The sequence below is a fragment of the Larimichthys crocea genome, chromosome XXIV (assembly GCF_000972845.2).
Source record: "Larimichthys crocea isolate SSNF chromosome XXIV, L_crocea_2.0, whole genome shotgun sequence".
Classification (NCBI taxonomy): domain Eukaryota; kingdom Metazoa; phylum Chordata; class Actinopteri; family Sciaenidae; genus Larimichthys; species Larimichthys crocea.
Genome location: NC_040034.1, coordinates 15475 through 39290, shown reverse-complemented (window position 1 = coordinate 39290; position 23816 = coordinate 15475). Strand labels below are relative to the sequence as shown.

Here is a 23816-nt window from a genome sequence, read left to right as displayed (position 1 = left end):
ATGTTTGGGGTTTTTTGGACTGCTGGTTACACAAAACAAGTATTCTGAATATATATATTATATACTGTTGTTATTATATACTATTATTATTATATACTGTTATTATACTGTTATTAACAATAACACTACCACCATACAATCAGTACTAATATACCATCATCCTGGCCACTGCACCATATCAACCTATTTATCTTGTATTTTTAATATAATAATAATAAATAATAATAATACATAATATAATAATATAATACATTTTATTCCTTTCTGTCACAAGGACACCATAAATAAATAATCAAATCAATTTTATTTGATAGTAATAAAGTCACAAAGTACATTTGCCTCGGAGGGCTTTAACAATCTGTACAGGGAGTGACTCCTCTGTCCTTAGACCCTCGGTTAGAGTGAGGAAAAACTTCCCACAATAAACCGTTCAATGAATGATAAATATTACAGTAGCAGTGGAAACTGTGATAGAGATAGAGAGACACAGATCAAACAGCGAGCAGCAAATCATCAACTAACTAAAACTGTAATGAGAGATATGGAGCATAATGACAGTAGTAATATCCCAGATAGCAAATATTTGTGCTGTATTATGGCAAACATTTGGCATTTTTGGCTTTCTTTTGGCATTAAGAAAGCCTTTTATATCTATCTATCTATCTCTATCTATCTATCTACTATCTATCTATCTATCTATCTATTATCTATCTATCATCTACTATCTATCATCTATCTATCTATCTATCTATCATAGATGTATTTTATTTGAAATCCATGTCACCTTGTTTCCGGTATGGTGTCAGGTTACACTCGCAGCCTTCGTCGCGCCTTAATGAGCTCTACGGAAGCCGCGAGGCTCCGCTTCCTCCGTCTCTCTCCGCCAGGGCAGGCTCCTCCTCCGGGCCACAGCACCGAGAAGACTGGGGGGAAACACACACAGTAACAAAAGTGTGTGACAGAAGATATATATATTTTTTAAAAACACAGTCCCTGGTTGGGGGAAGTTTGTGAAATCTCAGCGTGAAATCTGGGCAGCTTTCCCCGGAGAGGAGCTCGGGGACACGGGGCGGAGTTTCTGGGAGTTTCGGCGCGGAGTGCGGTTGATATTTTTTGCGGTTGACAGCAAAACCGGTGAGTTTCAGCTTCGTTCATTCAACACAGACACACACATGTAAGTTACTTAATTTCATAGTCTGGCTACTATTAAACTTTTTTTTTTGTAAGGAAAAGCTTTCCTCCTCCATAATAGTCGCTAAAAATAAAGCCCAGCAGAAGAGTAATGACAGGGGACACTACGTATTGTAATAACATGTGATGTTAATACTAGAGAAGCTGGTTTAAAGTGTTTGCAATAATAAGTATGTGTAGTAGATAGATAGAGATATAGATACCGGTTACAGCAGCAGAGGAAAAAGTAAGAGAAGGCAGAAAAACACATAAACAACAGAAATGTCTATACCTACAATAAACACAAAAAAAAACAATCACCTTCAGTACTGAGGATAAAAGTGGCATGATATATAAAAAGAGTATTGTAATGTAAAGTGACCATAGTGTGAGAAATATTGCAAAGAAAGTGACCATGATACAAATAAAATTAATAATAATAAATATAAGTGTAGTACACTAACAGAATTAGAAAAAAGTAGAAAAGGCAAAAAAACAAAATAAAACAGACAGAAATACTATAACCTACAATAAACACAAAAAACACAACCTCAGTACTGAGGATAAAAGTGGCATGATATATAAAAAGAGTATTGTAATGTAAAGAGACCATGAACAAATAAAATATTTGCAAGAGTAATTTTAACTTTAGCCAAAATATCGTGCTATGGACTCATCGATTGATCAGTTTTTATTGCATCTCTTAAAAAAAACGATTAAGAGTTAATAAGGTGACAAAAAATCAAGTCTCCAACTCTTTAGGAGAATCGTAATAAGTCAGTTTTCAAGCAAAAATGGTGGAAATTAACTTGATTCCAGCTCCTTAAATGTGAATGAAAGTTTGACTGTGACAAAGCAATCTGGTCACATGGTGGGAAATCTCCTAAAAGCTCCTAAATGAAGCTGGCAGGTACATAATTAGTTTATTATAAAAGTCTAAGATGAACAACTTTAGATTAGATTAGTACTTATTCATCCACCACGGGGAAATTTACTATTACAAGCGCAGAGGAAAGTGTAGCATACACTACAGAATTAGAAAAAAGTAGAAAAAGAAAAAAAAACCACAATAAAACTAACAAAAACAACAACTCAACCTCGTCAGTACTGAGGAAAAAGTGGCATGATGTATAAAAAAGTATTTGCAAAGAAAGTGACCATGAGCAATAATAATATTATTGCACAAGAGTAGTGACATAAATAAACAATATTACAAAAGTAAGTAATATAAACAATAACTAGATAGATAGATAAGATAGATAGATAGATTAGATATAGATAGATAGATAGATAGATATAAGACTTATTTATCTCCAAGCTGGGAATAAGAATTAAGAACAACCATACATAATGAAATATCAAATAGCAAGAGTAAATAAAATATATTGCGCAAAAGTATAACAACTGTAGTACACAGTTGTTATGTTTTGAGTGTGTTTTTTAATCACTTTATTAGAACGGAACGCTTTTTTTTGTTTAGTTCGCACAATCTCAAAGAAACCTGCCCACATTTGTTGTCTACTTAATGTTTCACATCCTCAAACAAAAAAAAAAACCCCACAGCTACCACTGCGGCGGACACACAGATTTGTATCCCACAAGCTTTAAAAAACACTTACACATAGGCCTTCATAATAATAATACATTATATAAACTTTATTTTCTAAAGCGCCTTTCTGTCACCAAGGACAACCGTACAATAAATGAGAGTAGACAGAAACAAACAAAAAGACCAACAAGTATATCAGTATATACTTAAATTCATGTAATGTAATGGAAAGATGTGGGTTGCATACATCCAGACTGGTAATCCCTCTGCAGGTACGCTGACTGAAGCAGCCATTCATTGCACATGTTCCCATCCCCCCCTCCCCCGACACTAACAAGTGAGTCCCTATGCCTATTACTCGCCGTGCCCCTGGATCCAAGTTGTAGAAGAGCTTTGACAAGCCCCCCCTGGACTTTCAGGTCGCCAGGTCGGTCGATTTGATTTGTCAAAATGTTGACACAGGGCTGAGGCAGCTGTTTGAAAACAGGATAAGGTGTTCAAGCGTGTTTACGACAGTCATTCAGTGTCAGACCTGTAATCAGTGACTACAGCGAGCTGAGGTAGGTGAGTACTTATCCGCGAATATGTGTGTATGTTTTTTACGCCTGCTTCTGTTGTGTGGTGTGTGGTGTGTGTGTGTGTCGTGGTGAAAGGGGTTATGTGTGTGTTTGTGTGCGTCGGGCTTCATCACTCCTTCCAGGAAGTCCTCTGCAGAATTTCCTTTTATAGAAGCCGAATACAAAAGGCTTGCTGTCCACTTCCTGTAAACAGCTCTGCGGGGCTGTGTTTGCTGCGTTCTGGTTGGCTCGGTCCCCCCCCCGGTCCCCGGCGCTGTGACCCTCTGGGTCCTCGGGGAGTTCCAGGATGAGGAAGTGGGCTTCCCTTGATGGCGTTCGGCACAGGGAATAGAAAGTGCTCTGATACAGCGACGAAATAGAGATTATAAAGGGGTAGAGGATGGTGACGAGCTCCGAGGCACAACGGTGAGAAAAAAGTGTGAGAGTCTGTCTGTGAACGGAGGACGGACGAGAGAGAGATGCAGTTGGACGCCGTCTAGTGTGAAATGGTGTGGTGTGGTTAAAAGAAGCACGCAGAGTCGGAGGGAATAAATCAGAAAAAAGAAAAAATAAAAGCATGCAGATGAGGAATGTGCAGGAAAAGGGAACGTGTCCACGTCTCCAGTAAGAGCTAAATGAAATTCAACAAGAGTCAAGAGAGTTGATAAATGCAGACGAAAAACGAGCGTTTAATTATTGGAGCGACTTTTCTTGCTTACGTGAGAACTGTTTACTTTTCTCATGAAATTTCACTTTTTTTTGAGTTGGTTGAACAAAACAACGGCAACACGTCCACTCAGGCTGACAAACTATGATCTGCATTCATAAAAACATCCAGATGGATATACATACATACAATCAGAAGATAGTTATTAGTCGCCTCTGCACACAAAAAACGGAGAATAGCCAACATTTATAATGGCTCACGTCCCCATTAAAACAAAGTAATGTCTCCGTTAGATTTAACGTGGCCATGAGTTGTCCATTTGTCGGTTGGGCTTACTCAAATTTAAAGGTCCGGGTGTTTCAGATTTACTATCACTATACTATATATATATATATATATATATATATAGGGCTACTTTGAGTCATGGCAACAGCTTAAAGACAAAACAGACCACCTATAAAGATCATGTGCTGTGGTGGTAACAGTAGCTGCTAAATCAGGTACTTTTTGTTCATTAAAAGTTGCCTGCGGTGGTTGAAAGAAGCTGAAAACGTAACGCCGCAGGCCTCGAAACCAAAACAACGAGCTGAAAGACGGCGTGGAGACCAGGGGAACATTTCTGTAGGTTAATATTGCAGTTATCTATCGTTAATATGATAAGAGCAGCTTAATAAAGATTAAAAAACAGGATAATAAGCTCAGACCAAGACTTTCTATGCCAGTTTTAGTGCGTGACATTTTATTTTAAACTCAGTCTAGACAGAAGTTTGTCAGGTTTGTGGCAACTGAACCATGATTTCAAAGGATGAAATTAATTAATTGTAATTTTGTCGTGAACACAGAACCTTGTGACCTCCATTTTGGTGTTCCCGCCGACACTGCATATCTAGTTTCACATCATTTTAGTCTAACGACGTGAAATTACAGCAGCAGGGGAAGCCCGACGTCCTGCTGTTGACTTTTTTTACTGTTTAGTTGAGTTTTAAATTTGTATAAATGACTTCCTGTAGATACTGGACGAATGATTGCAGCGGTAACAGGGAGTGTGCAGTTATACAAACACACAAGTGTGTGTGTGTGTGTGTGTGTGTGTGTGTGGTGCACCTGCCCGCTCAACTCAAAGTTTTTTTTTCTGCCGCGCGGAAAGCTTAGCTCCAAGCTACATAGATGTTCAAGTGCTCACAATGGAGCCCCTGTGGCAAGGAGAGTGTGTGTTTTAAGGCAGGGAATGTGTGTGTGTGTGCGTGTGTGTGTGTGTGTGTGGGTGTGTGTGTGTGTGTGTGTGTGTGTGTGTGTGTGTGTGTGTGTGTGGTGTAAAAAACCGGAGAACACGCCCAACCCATGCAGCCCTGCAGCTATGGCATTCCTACTAAGAGACAACTTTGTCTCTGCCTGGCCAGCCTGCACCCAACCATCAGTCCAACACACACACACCCACACACACACACACACACACACACACACACACACTCGCTCGACTTTGAAAATGCATATTAAGGCTGGACCGGGTCTAATTTTATCCTGTCTGGGCAAGAATACATTGTCCCCATCCAAGCTCGCTGAGGAATGAGGCAGCTGCTAAGACCTGCACGAGACGGCTGAAAAAAAAGAGAAAAGAGGGGTAAAGAGAGACGGCGATAGTTAAGTAGATAGATAGATGAGCGCTAGAGGAAGAGCTGCACACGCTTGCTGGGAGAAAACAAGACCTGGTCTTCTGTAAGACGCAGGAAGGGCAACAAACAGGTGAGTACTTAGAAGCTTAGTGAAGGAGGCGTTTTAGAGTTAATCTTGTGTTTTTTATAGTGATGTGACCCTTTGCCACATCGGAAAATTGAATTGTTTGCACAAGCGGAGTCAGTGAGCGGTGATTGCCGGGGCAGCTTCCACACGAAGCGTCAGAGATACAAGCACAATGAATGTTTCAGGGAGGGGAAGACGCAGCCTTGAGTTTAGTCGGTGCTGATGCGTCTGGATAAAGCGAGCTTCTTCGAGTCTGTGTCGAGATATCTCACCGATGGAGCCTGGTTTCGTTTGTTTTGGTGAGTCGGATCGGCAGAGCTGGGGGCAGGAGTGTGTTTTAAAAAGGCAATACCTGCCCCGAGCCCAATCTATTACCTGGGTTTTAATACCGCTGTGTCATCGGCGTCAGACACAGGAAGTGAGGAAACCTTTGTTTGCTTCGCTGTTTCCCGTCTGTGAGGTCCACCGAGAAAGCAGGCTCTGCAGCTCGGGAGAGAGTCGATCGAACTTGCTTGCTCTGCAAGTCTGAAAGAGGTGCTTTTGTGGTCGAGGGTTAGCGTCTTGAAAAAAAAAAAGTGTCTACAATCTCAGTTTTCACCATATTAGGGTAATGGATAACACTCAGCGTGTGCCAGCAGGGGGGGAAAGGGTAGTAACACACACACAATATATAATATATCAAAATACTCCATTAGAAGTAAAAGTTAGTGACATGTTTGTCTTTCCCGCCGGAGGTCAGGCCTCCTCCTGAAGGATCGCAAGATCTGAGTGTCCGTGTGATGATTAAAGAAGAAGTTTCAGGGGTTTTTTTTTGGTGAAATATTGGATACTTTTATCTCTTTTTGGCCTCAAACTGTTACTAAATGAATCCACTTGAGAGGTGAAATGTCTCTTTTGGGACCGCTGAACAATCTGAAAGATGTCTGATATATATAGACCAAGGGGGACTCTAGAAAGTGTGTTTTTTTTTTGTAAGCCAAGATTCGAAATCTCTCATTATATACAACAACGGAGCGTTCTCATATATTTTCATGCATATGTCATTAGATAGTAGCTGTCCTTTCAAATAAATGTCGAGTAAAAAGTCGAATGTTTCCCTGTTAAAGTGTGACTCGTCCTTCATTCTTGTTTTTGAGGTTTCGTGCTGCCTCAGCGCTCTTTTCTTTTTAAGCTTTGTGACAGGTATAGGTCCAGTCAGAGAGCCACAGAGTCTTCATCATTTTAAAGACTGACATTTCTTCTTTTTACAGTAATCAAATCCACTCCTGTGATTGACTGATGGCAGTCATTTCACCCAGCGTTTGTTACACAGAAATGTATCAAATATAACAATAATAATAATAATGATAATAATAATACATTTTATTTCATAGGTGCCTTTCTGTCACTAAAGGACATCTCAAATCAAATCAAATCAAATCAAATCAGATTTTATTTGCATAGCCCAAAGTCACAAAGTACATTTGCCTCAGAGGGCTTTACAACTGTACAGGGAGTGACACCCTCTGTCCTTAGACCCTCGGTTTGAGTGAGGAAAAACTTGCCCACAAAAAAACCTTTACAATGAATGATAAAATGATTACAGTAGCAGTGGAACCTGTGATAGAGATAGAGAGACACAGATGCACAGCGGCAGCAAATCATCAACTAACTATAAACTGTAATATCTCACCATATCTATACCATATCTCCATATGGTAGCAGTAATGACAGTAGTAATATCCCAGATAGCAAATATTTTGGCTGTATTATGGCATACATTTGGCATTTTTGGCTTTCTTTTGGCATTAAGAAAGCCTTCTATCTATCTATCTATCTATCTATCTATCTATCTATCTATCTAGCTATCTATCTAGCTATCTATCATAGATGTATTTTATTTTGAAATCCATGTCACCTTGTTTCCGGTATGGTGTCAGGTTACACTCGCAGCCTCTTCGCGCCTTAATGAGCTCTACGGAAGCCGCGAGGCTCCGCTTCCTCCGTCTCTCTCCGCCAGGGCAGGCTCCTCCTCCGGGCCACAGCACCGAGAAGACTCGGGGGGGAAACACACACAGTAACAAAAGTGTGTGACATAAAGATATATATATTTTTTAAAAACACACAGTCCTCCGGGTTGGGGGAAGTTTGTGAAATCTCAGCGTGAAATCTGGGCAGCTTTCCCCGGAGAGGAGCTCGGCGGAGACGGGGCGGAGTTTCTGGGAGTTTCGGCCGGAGTGCGGTTGATATTTTTGCGGTTGACAGCAAAACCGGTGAGTTCAGCTTCGTTCATTCAACACAGACACACACACACATGTAAGTTACTTAATTTATGATAGTCTGGCTACTATTAAACTTTTGTTTTTTTAAGGAAAAGCTTTCCTCCATAATTAGTCGCTAAAAATAAAGCCCAGCAGAAAGTAATGACAGGGGACACTGTAGTATTGTAATAACATGTGATGTTAATACTGGAAGCTGGTTTAAAGTGTTTGCAATAATAATGTATGTGTAGATAGATGGATAGAGATATATATACTTGTTACAGCAGCAGAGGAAAAAGTAGAAAAGGCAAAAAAACACAATAAACACAGAAATATATATAACCTACAATAAACACAAACAAAACATCAACCTTCAGTACTGAGGATAAAAGTGGCATGATATATAAAAAGAGTATTGTAATGTAAAGTGACCATAGTGTGAGAAATATTGCAAAGAAAGTGACCATGATACAAATAATAATATTATAATAATATAATATAATAAGTGTAGCATACACTACAGAATTAGAAAAAAGTAGAAAAGGTAAAAAAAAATAAAATAAACAGACAGAAATATCTATAACCTACAATAAACACGAAAAACAATCAACCTTCAGTACTGAGGATAAAAGTGGCATGATATATAAAAAGAGTATTGTAATGTAAAGTGACCATGATACAAATAATAATATCACTGCAAGAGTAATTTTAACTTTAATGCCAAAATATCTGCATATGGACTCATCGATTGATCAGTTATTTATTGCATCTCTTAAAAAAACGATTAAGAGTTAATAAGGTGACAAAAAAATCAAGTCTCCAACTCTTTGGAAGAATCGTTTTAAGTCAGTTTTCAAGCAAAAATGTGGAAAATTAACTTGATTCCAGCTCCTTAAATGTGAATAATAGTTTGACTGTGACAAAGCAATCTGGTCACATGGTGGGAAATCAACTAAAAGCTCCTAAATGAAGCTGCAGGTACATAATTAGTTTATTATAAAAGTCTAAGATGAACAACTTTAGATTAGATTATACTTTATTCATCCCACCATGGGGAAATGTACTTGTTACAGCAGCAGAGGAAAGTGTAGCATACACTACAGAATTAGAACAAAGTAGAAAAGGCAAAAAAACACAGTAAACAGACAGAAATATCTGTAACCTACAATAAACACGAAAAACAATCAACCTTCAGTACTGAGGATAAAAGTGGCATGATGTATAAAAAGAGTATTGCAAAGAAAGTGACCATGATGCAAATAATAATATTATTGCACGAGTAGTGACCATAATATAAACAATATTACAAAAGTAAGTGATATAAACAATAACTAGATAGATAGATAGATAGATAGATAGATAGATAGCTAGATAGATAGATAGATAGATAGATAGATAGATAGATAGATAGATAGATAGATAGATAGACTTTATTTATCCCAAGCTGAGAATAAGAATATAAAGAACAAACCATACATAATGAAATATCAAAATAGCAAGAGTAAATAAAATATATTGCGCAAAAGTATATACACTTTAGTACACAGTTGTTTATGTTTTGAGTGTGTTTTTTAATCACTTTATTAGAACTGAACACATTTTTTTGCGTTCAGTTCGCACAAATCTAAAGAAACCTGCCCACATTTGTTGTCTACTTAATGTTTCACATCCTCAAACAAAAAAAAAAAACCCACAGCTACCACTGCGGCGGACACCAGATTTGTATCCCACAAGCTTTAAAAAAACACTACACATAGGCCTTTATAATAATAATACATAATAATAATACGTTTTATGTTTCTAAAGCGCCTTTCTGTCACCCAAGGACACCGTACAATAAATGAGAGTAGACAGAAACAAACAAACCATACAAGTATATCAATATATACTTAATATTCATGTAATGTAATGGAAAGATGTGGGTTGCATACATCCAGACTGGTAATCCTCTGCAGGTACGCTGACTGAAGCAGCCATTCATTGCACATGTTCCCCCCTCCCCGACACTAACAAGTGAGTCCCTATGCCTTTACTCGCCGTGCCCTGGATCCAAGTTGTAGAAGAGCTTTGACAAGCCCGCCCCTGGACTTTCAGGTCGCCAGGTCGGTCGATTTGATTTGTCAAAATGTTGACACAGGGCTGAGGCAGCTGTTTGAATAACAGGATAAGGTGTTCAAGCGTGTTTACGACAGTCATTCAGTGTCAGACCTGTAATCAGTGACTACAGCGAGCTGAGGTAGGTGAGTACTTATCCGGCGAATATGTGTGTATGTTTTTACGCCTGCTTCTGTGTGTGTGTGTGTGTGTGTGTGTCAGTGAATGAAAGGGGTTATGTGTGTGTTTGTGTGCGTCGGGCTTCATCACTCCTTCCAGGAAGTCCTCTGCAGAATTTCCTTTTATAGAAGCCGAATACAAAAGGCTTGCTGTCCACTTCCTGTAAACAGCTCTGCGGGGCTGTGTTTGCTGCGTTCTGGTTGGCTCGGCCCCCCCCCGGTCCCCGGCGCTGTGACCCTCTGTGTCTCGGGGAGTTCCAGGATGAGGAAGTGGGCTTCCCTTGATGGCGTTCGGCCACAGGGAATAGAAAGTGCTCTGATACAGCGACGAAATAGAGATTATAAAGGGGTAGAGGATGGTGACGAGCTCCGAGGCACAACGGTGAGAAAAAAGTGTGGAGAGTCTGTCTGTGAACTGAGGACGGACGAGAGAGAGATGCAGTTGGACGCCGTCTAGATGTGAAATGGTGTGTGTGGTTAAAAAAGCACGCAGAGTCGGAGGGAATAAATCAGAAAAAAGAAAAAAATAAAAGCATGCAGATAGGAATGTGCAGAAAAAAGGGAACGTGTCCACGTCTCCAGTAAGAGCTGAAATGATTCAACAAGAGTCAAGAGAGTCGATAAATGCAGACAGAAAAACGAGCGTTTAATTATTGGAGCGACTTTTCTCTGCTTACGTGAGAACTGGTTACTTTTCTCATGGAAATTTCACTTTTTTTTGAGTTGGTTGAACAAAACAACGGCAACATCGTCACCTCAGGCTGACAAACTGTGATCTGCATTCATAAAAACATCCAGATGGATATACATACAGATAACCAATCTCCAAAACTCGACAATGAAGATAGTTATTAGTCGCCTCTGCACACAAAAAACGGAGAATATCCAACATTTATAATGGCTCACGTCCCATTAAAACAAAGTAATGTCTCCGTTAGATTTAACGTGGCCATGAGTTGAGAGTCATTTGTCGAGTTGGGCTTACTCAAATTTAAAGGTCCGGTGTTTCAGATTTACTATCACTATACTATATATATATATATATATATTTTGGGCTACTTTGAGTCAGTGCAACAAGCTTTAAAGACAAAGCAGACCACCTTATAAAGATCATGTGCTGTGGTGTGGTAACAGTAGCTGCTAAATCAGGTATTTTTTTCATTAAAACAGTTGCCTGCAGTGGTTGAAAGAAGCTAAAACAGTAACGCCGCAGGCCTCGAAACCAAAACAACGAGCTGAAAGACGACGTGGAGAGTCAGGGGGATACATTTTCTGTAGGTTAATATTGCAGTTATCTATCGTTAATATGATAAGAGCAGCTTTATATAAAGATTAAAGACGGGATAATAAGCCAGACCAAGACTTTCTATGCCAGTTTTAGTGCTTGACATTTTATTTAACTTTCAGTCTGGACCAAAGTTGTCAGGTTTGCAACTGAACCATGAATTTCAAAGGATGAAATTAATGTAATTTTGTGTAAAAAGACCTTGTGACCTCTTTTGGTGGTCCCGGCCCGACACTGCATATCTCTATTTCACATCATTCTAGTCTGACGACGTGAAATTACAGCAGCAGGGGAAGCTGCCGACGTCTCTGCTGTTGACTTTTTTTACTGTTTAGTTGAGTTTAAATTTGTATAAATGACTTCCTGTAGATACTGGACGAATGATTGCAGCGGTAACAGGGAGTGTGCAGTTATACAAACACACGAGTGTGTGTGTGTGTGTGTGTGTGTGTGTGCACCTGCCCGCTCAACTCAAAAGTTTTTTTTCTGCCACGCTCAGAAAGCTTAGCTCCAAGCTACATAAAAGATGTTCAAGTGCTCACAATGGAGCCCCTGTTGGCAAGGAGAGTGTGTGTTTTAAGGCAGGGAATGTGTGTGTGTGTGTGTGTGTGTGTGCGTGTGTGTGTGTGTGTGTGTGTAATGAACAGGAGAACACGCCCAACCCCATGCAGCCCTGCAGCTATGGCATTCCTACTAAGAGACAACTTGTCTCTGCCTGGCCAGCCTGCACCCAACCATCAGTCCAACACACACACACACACACCACACACACACACACACACACACACTCGCTCGACTTTGAAAATGCATATTAAGGCTGGACCGGGTCTAATTTTATCCTGTCTGGGCAAGAATACACTTGTCCCCATCCAAGCTCGCTGAGGAATGAGGCAGCCTGCTAAGACCTGCCACGAGACGGCTGAAAAAAAAGAGAAAAGAGGGGTAAAGAGAGACGGCGATAGTTAAGTAGATAGATAGATGAGCGCTAGAGGAAGAGCTGCACACGCTTGCTGGGAGAAAACAAGACCTGGTCTTCTGTAAGACGCAGGAGAGGCAACAAACAGGTGAGTACTTAGAAGCTGATGTGAAGGAGGCGTTAAGAGTTAATCTTGTGTTTTTATAGTGATGTGACCCTTTGCCACATCGGAAAAATTGAATTGTTTGCACAAGCGGAGTCAGTGAGCGGTGATTGCCGGGGCAGCTTCCAACACGAAGCGTCAGAGATACAAGCACAATGAATGTTTCAGGGAGGGGAAGACGCAGCCTTGAGTTTAGTCGGCGCTGATGTGTCTGGATAAAGCGAGCTTCTTCGAGTCTGTGTCGAGATATCTTCACCGATGGAGCCTGGTTTAGTTTGTTTTGGTGAGTCGGATCGAGCAGAGCTGGTTTGCAGGAGTGTGTTTTAAAAAGGCATACCTGCCCCGAGCCCAATGTATTACCTGGGTTTTAATACGCGCTGTGTCATCGGCGGTCAGACACAGGAAGTGAGGAAACCTTTGTTTGCTTCCTGTTTCCCGTCTGTGATGTCACCGAGAACGCAGGCTCTGCAGCTCGGGGAGAGAGTCGATCGAACTTGCTTGCTCTGCAAGTCTGAAAGAGGTGCTTTTGTGGTCGAGGGTTTAGCGTCTGGAAAAAAAAAAAGTGTCTGACAATCTCAGTTTTCACCATATTAGGGTAATGGATAACACTCGGCGTGTGCCAGCAAGGGGGGAAGAGGTAGTAACACACACACACACATATATATATCAAAATACTCCATTAGAAGTAAAAGTTAGTGACATGTTTGTCTTTCCCAGCCCGGAGGTCAGGCCTCCTCCTGAAGGATCGCAAGATCTGAGTGTCCGTGTGATGATTAAAGAAGAAGTTCAGGGTTTTTTTGGTGAAATATTGGATACTTTTATCTCTTTTTGGCCTCAAACAGTTACTAAATGAATCCATTTGAGAGGTGAAATGTCTCTTTTGGGACCGCTGACAATCTGAAAGATGTCTGATATATATACGACAAGGGGGACTCTAGAAAGTGTGTTTTTTTGTAAGCCAAGACTCGAAATCACTCATTTATTATACAACAACGGAGCTTCTCATATATTTTCATGCATATATCATTAGATAGTAGCTGTCGCTTTCAAATAAATGTCGAGTAAAAAGTCGAATGTTTCCCTGTTAAAGTGCTCGACTGTCTTCATTCTTGTTTTTGAGGTTTCGTGCTGCCTCAGCTCTTTTCTTTTTAAGCTGTTCTCCCTTCAACTCCAGTTGTCAAACTATTCTCAGTCACCCACTCCCACTCCTCTCTCTCTCTCTCTCTCTCTCTCTCTTTCTGTCTCTCTGCCTCCTTTTCCTTCCTCATTCATTTGTAACACCGAACGAGACTCGACACGTCACGCCGCCCGTTCAGCTCTGCTTCCTCTTCACGCTTCTCTGTTCCCTTTCGCTCCAAAAACTCGGCGCCGATCCACACGTTACGGCACGGATGGATTAGTCGGCGTTCATATGTGAGTTTTTCTTCGTTCGTTTGTCGTCGTCGTTGCTGAGTTTGTTCGTTCTTCCGCGTGGCGTTCGCAGCTGTTTCTGACTGACATGTGAAGCTCTGGCTGGCATTGTGAAATGCAACAACAAAAAAACAAAAAAAAACAGGAAGTCAACCACAGATTGAGTGCAACAAGGCTTACTGTGTTTCTCTTATGCATTGTCATCTGTGCAGGTGTACTTGTGTGTAGATGTGTGACAGCGGAGTGTGTGAGGACAAGCCCCCCGCCCCCCCTGTCAGGATGAGCAGCCAAGGAGGAGGACCCAAAGACTCGCAGTCAGCCAATCACAGCTCTCGGCCGCTGCCGTCTGTGCCGGAGGAGAGATCGAAGTCCAGAAACAAGATCATCTCCATGTTTGCCTCTGAGAAAGGTGAGAGATGTGGAAGCAAAGCATACGAATGGCATTTAGAAATGAGTAAACCAACACACTGTGACCCCCTTGACCTTTTACCCGCAGGAGGCAGGAAGAAAGACAAGGACAAGGACAGGCCTGAGATCTCCTCGCCGTCAGACTTTGAACACACCATCCATGTGGGTTTTGATGCTGTCACCGGAGAGTTCACTGTACGTATCCGACCTCAGCACTGTGCCATAAGCTTGCTCATGTTTGTGCCATTTAACCCGGCTCGTTTGGTGAGCAGTAACATAAGATAAGGATAAGAAATGAAATGGAAGATGACGACTGATTCAGGTTTCGTCACGAGTTTAATTTTTCTTAACAAAAGGAGGCGAGGCAAACGGGAACAAAGGCGTTACGAGTGCTGTTTAAAAGAACAAATAAGTATAACAAAAAGAGAACTCTAAACAGAGCCTATCGTCTAACTAGAAAACAAAAACCTCACTATCTATAACCTGTTGAAAACACATCAATAACAGCACCCCTAACTAGTGACTCTAACAAAAAAATACTCTCAATGTAATCAGTGTAACGGTAACTAAACCTATCCCAGTCCCAATAATGTTTCTCCACCAACCTCCACAATTTTCAAACACAATTTCAAGTTCGAACTACGAGGCGAGCTTACAGAACACCATACAAACACAAGCCGCGCTATTTAAACTGCAGCTGGGGTTGATTGAGGACTCCCTGATCGGTCGAACCACAGCCACACCAACACAGACGACAGGATACAGCACTCAGGAAGGCGGCCTTAGCTCCAAAAGGGGGTACCAAACCTCGACATGGGGATCACACCAGCTGGTTTTGCCTAGAAAACTCAATAAATACTAACCGGCAGCCAGCGGCGGCCGTAACACATGCCAGAGACATTACTCTCCTTTCTCTATGTCAAATATGTAGCTGGGGCCCGTCCTTGCTCTGTCCAAAGTCTCAGTGATTTCCAATCATCTCGACCCGCTCGTCTTAACCCTCAACCAGCAAACGAAGCGGATCTGGAACTGTTTCTTTAAGAAATGTGCAATCTAGTAGAAGACTAGTATTCTGCACAGCGTTGCTAGGAAACATCTCTGCCCAATCAAAATAAGCGGCGACGTAAAGAGGAAGTCGCTGTAGCATCACAACCTAAACTGACAGTCACTTCTTTAAAGTAGTGTTTTAGTCTTTTATATATAATACGTTCACGTTATTGTGAGACAGATGGCACAGCCTAAGGGAGCGATTCGGGCATGCAGACTGAAGGAGCCGGGGATCGAACCGCCGATCTTCTGGATTAGTGCACGACTGGATGTACCTACCTCCACAGCCGCCTTATTAACTAGGTCACACATTAGCAAGCTTACCTCAGCTTTGTCCTCTGGTTAATTTAGTAGTATTCAGTAACAAATAATCTCTAAGAGCTAAGCTATAAGCTGTATTGTTTTGTACTTGAACCTGAAAAAAAAAAACCTGAACTTGTGCAACAGGTTTCACTTTTGAGTCACTGACTTGTTGCAGAAGTGTTATTCTGACATTAACATACAACATCACACATGCAGCTTTATCCTTTTCACTCCATATTTGGGTATTTAAGCTGGTGACCTGAAGTTATTTTGTTCTCTTTGTTCTACGGGTAGATCTTTGTATTTGTTTTTGTAATGTGTATGTGTGTGTGTGTTTGTCCAGGGCATGCCTGAGCAGTGGGCCCGTCTCCTTCAAACCTCCAATATTAGTAAATCAGAACAGAAACAGAATCCTCAGGCCGTCCTCGACATTCTCAAGTTTTACGACTCCACCAGTGGAAAACAGAAATACCTCAGTTTCTCTGCTTCGGGTCAGTTTGTTTTATTGCTCGACAGATAAATAAAAATCCAACCAGTGTTGTTACTGTGCAGACTCTCACTCCTCTGTCCTTTCTCTCTTTTCTGTTTCAGACAAAGACTCGCAATCGGTGAGTAGTTTTATTCAACGTTACATTAAAATACCACAATCTGTGACTGAGATTCAGTTTTTTTAATCTATGCATGTTCGCTGTCACAGCAAGGCAAGCAGGGCGCAGCGACCTCCCCGTCCGGCAAAGATGGAGACGACGACGATGATGACGATACACCGCCTCCAGTTGTGGCACCACGGCCAGAACATACAAAATCAGTGAGTGAAGATAACAAACATGACACACACTGTTACTTTTAGTCTCTTTTTAGAGTCATTCAGGTTCAGTATTCCTGATATGTTTCTCGCCCGCGTTGCGTCAGATGTACACAAGGTCGGTGATAGATCCAATCCCAGCACCGGAGAGCGACGCCGCCTCTAAAGCAGCTGACAGACAGAAGAAGAAGGGAGGCAAGATGACCGACGAGGAGATCATGGAGAAACTCAGTATGTAATGGAAACGAATGACACATCGCAGGCAGAGCCGCGGGCTATTTTTAACTCCGCTTAGAGCTGACTTAACCATTGTTTTTGTGACTCCTAGGAACTATTGTCAGTATTGGAGATCCTAAGAAGAAATACACTCGCTATGAGAAGATCGGCCAGGGGTGAGTCAGAATTCTTTCAAAAGAGGAAGGTTATTACCTAGAAATTGTGTCGGATGGACAATAAAAACTTTGTTTCAAGTATAAAAAAGAAGGAACAGCATTTCTATTGCACCTCTTACTGTTTTATTTATTTTCAGGGCATCTGGCACAGTTTACACAGCCATAGATGTTGCCACAGGACAGGAGGTAAGGTTACTTTATTATACATAATGAGGTCGGACTGAACTGCAACTGACAGTTGTTTCATCGTTTTGTTTCATTTGGCAACTTGTTTTGCAGGTGGCCATCAAACAGATCAACCTGCAGAAGCAACCAAAGAAAGAGCTAATTATTAACGAGATCCTGGTCATGAAGGAGCTGAAGAACCCCAACATCGTCAACTTTGTAGATAGGTAACATCAACCACACGTGCACGTGCACAGCGCCGTTTGTGAGTGGACATGTTTGGTGGAAGGTGACCGAGCTTGTGTGCGTTTTTTTTTTAGTTTCCTCGTAGGAGACGAGCTTTTCGTGGTGATGGAGTACCTGGCCGGTGGCTCGCTAACTGATGTTGTGACGGAGACGTGCATGGATGAAGCTCAGATCGCTGCCGTCTGCAGAGAGGTGGGGTTCTTTGTCAGACAACTGTCAAGCTTGTCAAAGCCCCGCCGATAATCACACAGTCTAAGTCTCACACATCTAATGAAAGAAACAATGGAACAAGCATGATGCATAAACCACTCACATCCTCTCATATCTGCCAAACACTCTCAGGCGATTTTATTATGCTATTATGAACATTCATGTTTAATAGCTCACAGTCTTCTTTGTCTTCCTTTCCTTTGCGGGCATATTACTGTGTTCTTTTGTGCATTACCGCCACCTGTTGGTCAGTGGAGTAGTGTGAAATGATTGAAGAAGATGATATACTTTATTAATCCCTCGATTTTTATTTTACATGCATTTTAACCCAGACATGCACAAGCTCATAGATGCTAGAGTGATGGGCAGCGAGCAGTTGGGGGGGGTCGGTGCCTTGCTCAAGGGCACCTCGGCAGTGCACTGGAACCTCTCAAGCTACCAGTCCACCTTCCATATTTTTGGTCCATGCAGGACTTGAGCCTGCCACCCTCCGGTTCCCAAGCCAAGACTGCCGATTGGTGGTTTCTTACACTGAACCCTCTAGGAGGTTGTTATTGGAAACTGTGGAAAAGTGCAGGCATTTAAAAAAAAAAGGTGATTAGATGAACATTTGTTTGTCTATAACCGGTTGACTTGAACCAGTCAGATCAACAAACTGACTGGAGTGAAAATATCCAAGCCTTCAGTGTCATCCTGATGTAACTGATCCTAGCAGCATCTACGCGAACCTCTTTCACTTCTCACAATATACAGTTTAGTCATTGATCCAAATCGCTTGGGACACGAGGCGCATAGTTTGAAGCCTGAGAAGATGAATTCTTCCAAAATGTTTAAAAACTGTGTACATTTTTAAGTTTTTGGCGATCCTAACCTTCCTCTCTTCGTGCGTCCAGGTCCTCCAGGCTCTGGAGTTTCTTCATGCCAACCAGGTCATCCACAGAGACATCAAGAGTGACAATGTCTTGCTGGGGATGGATGGATCAGTCAAACTCAGTGAGGGAGAGCACACTCAAACATGCACGCACGTATTGTACATATCTACCGGAATAGCACACAGATTTCTCAACTCATATTTCTTCTTCCCTCTTTGCAGCTGATTTCGGCTTCTGTGCCCAGATCACTCCAGAGCAGAGCAAACGTAGCACCATGGTGGGGACCCCGTACTGGATGGCTCCAGAGGTGGTAACCAGGAAAGCCTACGGACCCAAAGTGGACATTTGGTCTCTGGGGATCATGGCCATAGAGATGGTGGAGGGAGAACCTCCATATCTTAATGAAAACCCTCTCAGGGTGAGTGCGTGCTGGACGGGGAAAAGAATGGACGGGCTGTTTTGGTGTTTTTGAGTTTTTAATATTTTAGTTTGTAAAATGTTTAGACTAAATTAGATTAAACAAACAAGACGTGACATATTGATTAATCAACATTAGAGGTGTTGAAAGGTCGATTTTGTTACCGTTAAGACAGAACTTCCTTCGTGCTAAGCCAAATGCTGGCTGTAGCTTCATATTTAATCCACAGATATGAAACTGGTATCAACTTTCTTGTATAAGGATGCAAATGAAAATATTTCCCAAGTATTTCTGTTTCCCTATTGCTCTGTTTCACATTCAATAATCATTATCAACGGACAGACTGAGAAATAAAACATAATTTTGTATATTTGCTTATTGGTCAGTCCTAGCAGCAATCTACTACCGAGATTAGCACCATGTAGGAATGAATTTCTGTTAAAATGCTTAAAGATGATATTATTCTCCTTTTAGGCATTATATTTAATCGCCACCAATGGGACGCCTGAGCTGCAGAGTCCAGAGAAGCTGTCCCCTGTCTTCAGATCCTTCCTGTCCCGCTGTCTGGAGATGGACGTGGAGAAACGTGGATCAGGCAGAGAACTGCTGCAGGTAGAAGAAGCCTACACACTCGTACTGCCTCTACGTAGGAATCTCAAACACATACTGAACATGTGGGCTGCTTTCATATCGATTTATCAGCATGTTTATTCTTAATTAAGTATAATTCATACTCAACCTAAAAGAGATATCAGAAAAAAGTCACATTACACTTATTTAAATCATTTGTTGTCCAAACCGAAAAGATGTTAAATCATAGTCACATAAAACAAAGAAAAGTAGCAAATCTTCACAACTTAGAAGCTGAGACTGGGTATTGTTTGGCCTTTTATGCTTGTAAAATGACAATATTTAGAGCTACAAAGTCATATTTCTTGTTCTGATACATATTCATCAGAGTTTACCCTTAAAATGGCCTTTGTCTGTCTGTAGCATCCATTCCTGAAGCTGGCCAAGCCTCTGTCCAGCCTCACTCCGCTCATCCTGGCAGCCAAGGAGGCCATGAGGAGCAACCGCTAAATCCCTGAAGAGCACAAGTGCTAATATCAATGAGAGCCAAATCAGCCATCATCTTCTACTGGTCTACGTATGATGACCATCAGCAGCCTGCTAGTGTTTTATGTTTTTTTTCATAAGGTCACAAAATGCCTCTCCACCCTTCTCAGTGTTTCTGCACTCATGCCACACTTATCTCTGTGCCTTGTTCTACAGCTGCACACAGCCGTAATGTTTGTTTTGCTGTCATAGCGTGAGTGTGATATTGATGTCCACGCTGGTTATGCGTGTCAGGAATGCGGGATCAGCGCTGCAAAGGTTTAAGACTCTTTCCACACCTGAGTGTTTTGTTCACAAAGGATCTTATCTTATCTTACCACCAGGAGGCGCTAAAAGTTCGGCTGTTCACAAAAGCGAAGAGAAGAGGCGCTATTGGCCCCTTTACTAAGTTACTGGATGACAGGTGACTGGTCTGTGTCAGTGAAATAATGTATTAAGGCTTCCAACAAAGATATTCCAAGTTCTTCAGCGATGCAAACTGCATTTGTTGAAGCATTGGACTGTTATTAACTCGCCCACCATCAAAGTGTACTTTTATAATTTATTATCATATTTATTGGTGCATTACTGGCAGCAGATAGTGACCTCTGTCCTCGGTGAATTACTTAGACTAGTGTGGACAGACACGGCCCTAATTTATCAGTATCTTCTTACTCGTGTGGTTCGCAGGTATTTTTTTTAGCTTGAGGATGTTTTGTTTATACGTAAATCGTTTTAATTTTGTATATCAGATCCAAGATTTACGAAATAAGACATGGAGATCATGAGGATTTTTACAATTTTGGTGTGCGGAGAGAGACTAAAACCTTTGCAGCCGGTTTCTATGGTTGCTGTTGCTGTGGTTACACATGTGCATTCTGACAGGGTCCAAGAGTTTTTGGCAAATTGGCATGAAAGGCTGAAGTGTATCAATACTGTGCTGTACTGTGGCCCAGCGTTGGACAGTGCAGTCTTTGTGCAGTGGGAAAAAAAAAGCCATATCTGTGTGTCAGTGTCTGGCTGAAAAATGAAGCCATCCCAGTAAAAGGAAGAAGATTTAAGTCTGTTTTTGGGGCATGACGTTTTGAATTATTCCAGATTTCAACCCACTGGCAGCACCAAAACACACTATCCCTAACCTGAGTGAGACGTCATACACCTCTGCTATCAAACTCTATTCTACAAACTATGCAAAGCCATCTGAACACTCTGATGTTTACTGCATCAAAAACTGCCTTGAATCTTTGAGCTTACTCAATCTAAAAGTCACATTTCTGTCACTATTCTCGATGTTCTGTTTGTCTTTAGCGATACCTTTTATGCCTTACTGTCGGTGCGTTGGTGCGAGTACAACACAAATACTGTGTGAAATCGTCTGTCTGAATGTGTTGAACTGGAGGAAGACTTTTTTTTTTTGTATATTATGTACTGGTGATGTCCTGTATTTTTAACAGCTCTTACAAAGTATGTGTATCATTGTTTTATATTTGTAACTAACACAACAGAAGACAAATTAGTTTTTTTCAACTTGTTGTTTTCTACCAATTCATCCTCAGTTCACTGAACTGTGCATTTATGGACTCAAACCATAAAATGTATTGATAAGCCTGAGACATTCAAGCCCGACCTCAGAGTCAAGCAGTATTTGGAAATCATTATTTTAATCCTCTTGGAGTACCAAATGAGATTGGTTTAACACCTAATTTTCCAGCAAGTTTAGACAATCACTGGAAAGCATTTCAAAATGTTTATTAAATGTGCCTTTAACAGATGTATGATGCAGTGAAGCCCGCTCGTATGGTACTCAACAGGTTGACACAAATACTGAGTGCTTGGAAATACTATTAACAGGCTGGAATACCCTGTTGTGTGGCGTTTGACCAGAACACACATTCCAGTTATACATTTAAGATGAATGATCGCAGAGTTCACAATGAATGTGTTGTTGTTCATCATGAAACCGTGGCGTTGAATAAAATCCATACAGTATGTAAATTATTATTAAAGGTGGACCTGAATAGTCTTGTGTCTGGATCATTCAATGGACTTACCGGGCACAGGGGCCGAAGGGCTGAGAGCTTCTGTTTAAAGTGACCGTGAACATTTTCTGTTGGAAAGTCAACGACAAGGAGATGCAAAAAAAAAAAGAAGAAGCAGAAAGACCACAAACAGATGCAAAACATATTACAAAGGCACGAAATGACACAGATACAAAACAAATACAAAGAGAGACACATGAAATGATTCTGGGAAAGACGGAGAACAAAATGACTAAAGAGAGATGCCAAACAACTTCAATGAGATAAAAAAAAACAACTACAAAGAGACATAAAAAGACACAAAACAAAATTCAAAGACATTCGAAACGACCAAAAAGAGACAAACAATATGAGTTCAAAGAGAAACAGAGCCACTTCAGAGACACAAAACGACCTTAAACACACAAAGACAACAAACAAAGAAACAAAACAAGATCTGCAAAACAGCACAGATCAAAGAGATGCAGAAATGAACACTAAGAGACTTCAGAGACAACTTCAAAAAGACTAAAACAATGATGCAACGATACAAGATGATAACAAATGGAAACACATCGACCACAAAGAGACACAAGTCTAGCAATCTAATTAGCACTCGAAAAAAGAAAGTAGCTGATAGATAGTGGAGAGTCAGCTGATGTACTAGACCTTTTTTTGCCCTTTATTTTGAACATACAGGTGATGATTTATGCTATATTATATACTTGAGCAACTTTTTTTTTACACCTCTGCCTTTCTGCTGTTGTTATTCGGTCTGTTTGTTTTTCTATTGCTACAATAAATGTAGCAGCACTTCATCAGGATGACACATGATGAAAACAAAAAGGGAAATCCAAGTGAACAAAAACAGTGTCAGTTGTGTTCAACGATGAACAGCAGGAGGCGCCATAACACATTAATTGAAGTGTGGGGATCAAGAAGGTTAAAGTCAATGTTTTTTGATCCTCAAGATGATGAGCTGTCACTCCACCTCTCCTCTGCTTTTTCTGTTTCACATGAACAGGTGTGTGTTTGCCTTCTTAAATATATTTTGCATGCCTTTTCTGCATCACTGCTCCTCAGAGTTTAAGTTCTCATGTCACAGAGAGTCTGAACTGTTTCCATGCACTCACACTGAAAACTGCATCAGGATGAAGTGGCTGAGTCAGGGTGAGAAGTTTTGAAAATGTTTGGTGTAAATCCAGTTGCTTCTCTCCCTTTTACTTTTTCTTTCAAAATGTTTATTGTTGTCGTCTTTTAAAAGCTGAACTGCTGTTTCAGACGCTTTAAACATTTCTTCTCATGATTTGTCATTTCTCATTTCAGAGTCTTCTGCCAATAAGTTTCTGACTCAGACTGACAAATCCAAGTCTGTTAGTCCTGGAGGGACTGTGAGCATCAGCGCCACAGGAGTTCAGATATGGATGTCTCAGTGTACCTTCAGCACCTGGACAGTCCTCCCAAACTTTCTCAGATACAAGGGATCAACTCTAACTCAGGAACTCCGTCTCGATTCAGTGGCAGTAGATTCTGGTTCTCAAGTACACTCTGAACCATCAGTGGTGTTCAGGCTGAAGATGCTGGAGATTACTACGGTATGGTGTACCTGATGGCGTGTTCAACACATGATGTTAACGGAGCCGTACAAAAACCATCCTTATTTGTATTTCTGAAGTGAAACGCCCTGCTGCAGGTGCGAGAGGTTGATGAAGAGAGTGGTGATAGAGAGGGTATAACCTGGTCCAGACATGGTGGGCAAAGCGGAAGGTCGTCAGGCGAGAACGCCAGAAGAGTGACCTAAAAACATGAACGCAAGCTCAACGAGAACAGCTACATTCATGGTACGGACAGATTAAAATAAACATTG

General features: G+C 41.2%; 1 protein-coding gene across 3 annotated transcripts; it reads left to right on the top strand.

Annotated features, from left to right (window-relative positions):
• Positions 1 to 7660: 7660 nt before the first annotated feature.
• On the top strand, positions 7661 to 21953 carry LOC104939638 (serine/threonine-protein kinase PAK 2). Of its 3 annotated transcripts, none has more exons than XM_019263913.2 (15): positions 7661 to 7935; positions 14183 to 14379; positions 14467 to 14573; positions 16072 to 16219; positions 16320 to 16336; positions 16426 to 16536; positions 16641 to 16764; positions 16862 to 16925; positions 17063 to 17111; positions 17205 to 17317; positions 17411 to 17528; positions 18440 to 18539; positions 18640 to 18836; positions 19311 to 19448; positions 19830 to 21953. In XM_019263913.2, the coding sequence occupies exons 2-15, from the start codon at positions 14199 to 14201 to the stop codon at positions 19914 to 19916; spliced, it is 1554 nt and encodes a 517-aa protein (XP_019119458.1). In that variant the 5' UTR covers positions 7661 to 7935; positions 14183 to 14198; the 3' UTR covers positions 19917 to 21953. The 3 variants fall into 3 exon arrangements, with proteins under 3 accessions (XP_019119458.1, XP_010754498.1, XP_010754497.1); XM_010756196.3 differs by lacking the exon at positions 7661 to 7935 and adding an exon at positions 12276 to 12545; XM_010756195.3 differs by lacking the exon at positions 7661 to 7935 and adding an exon at positions 13575 to 13973.
• Positions 21954 to 23816: the final 1863 nt, after the last annotated feature.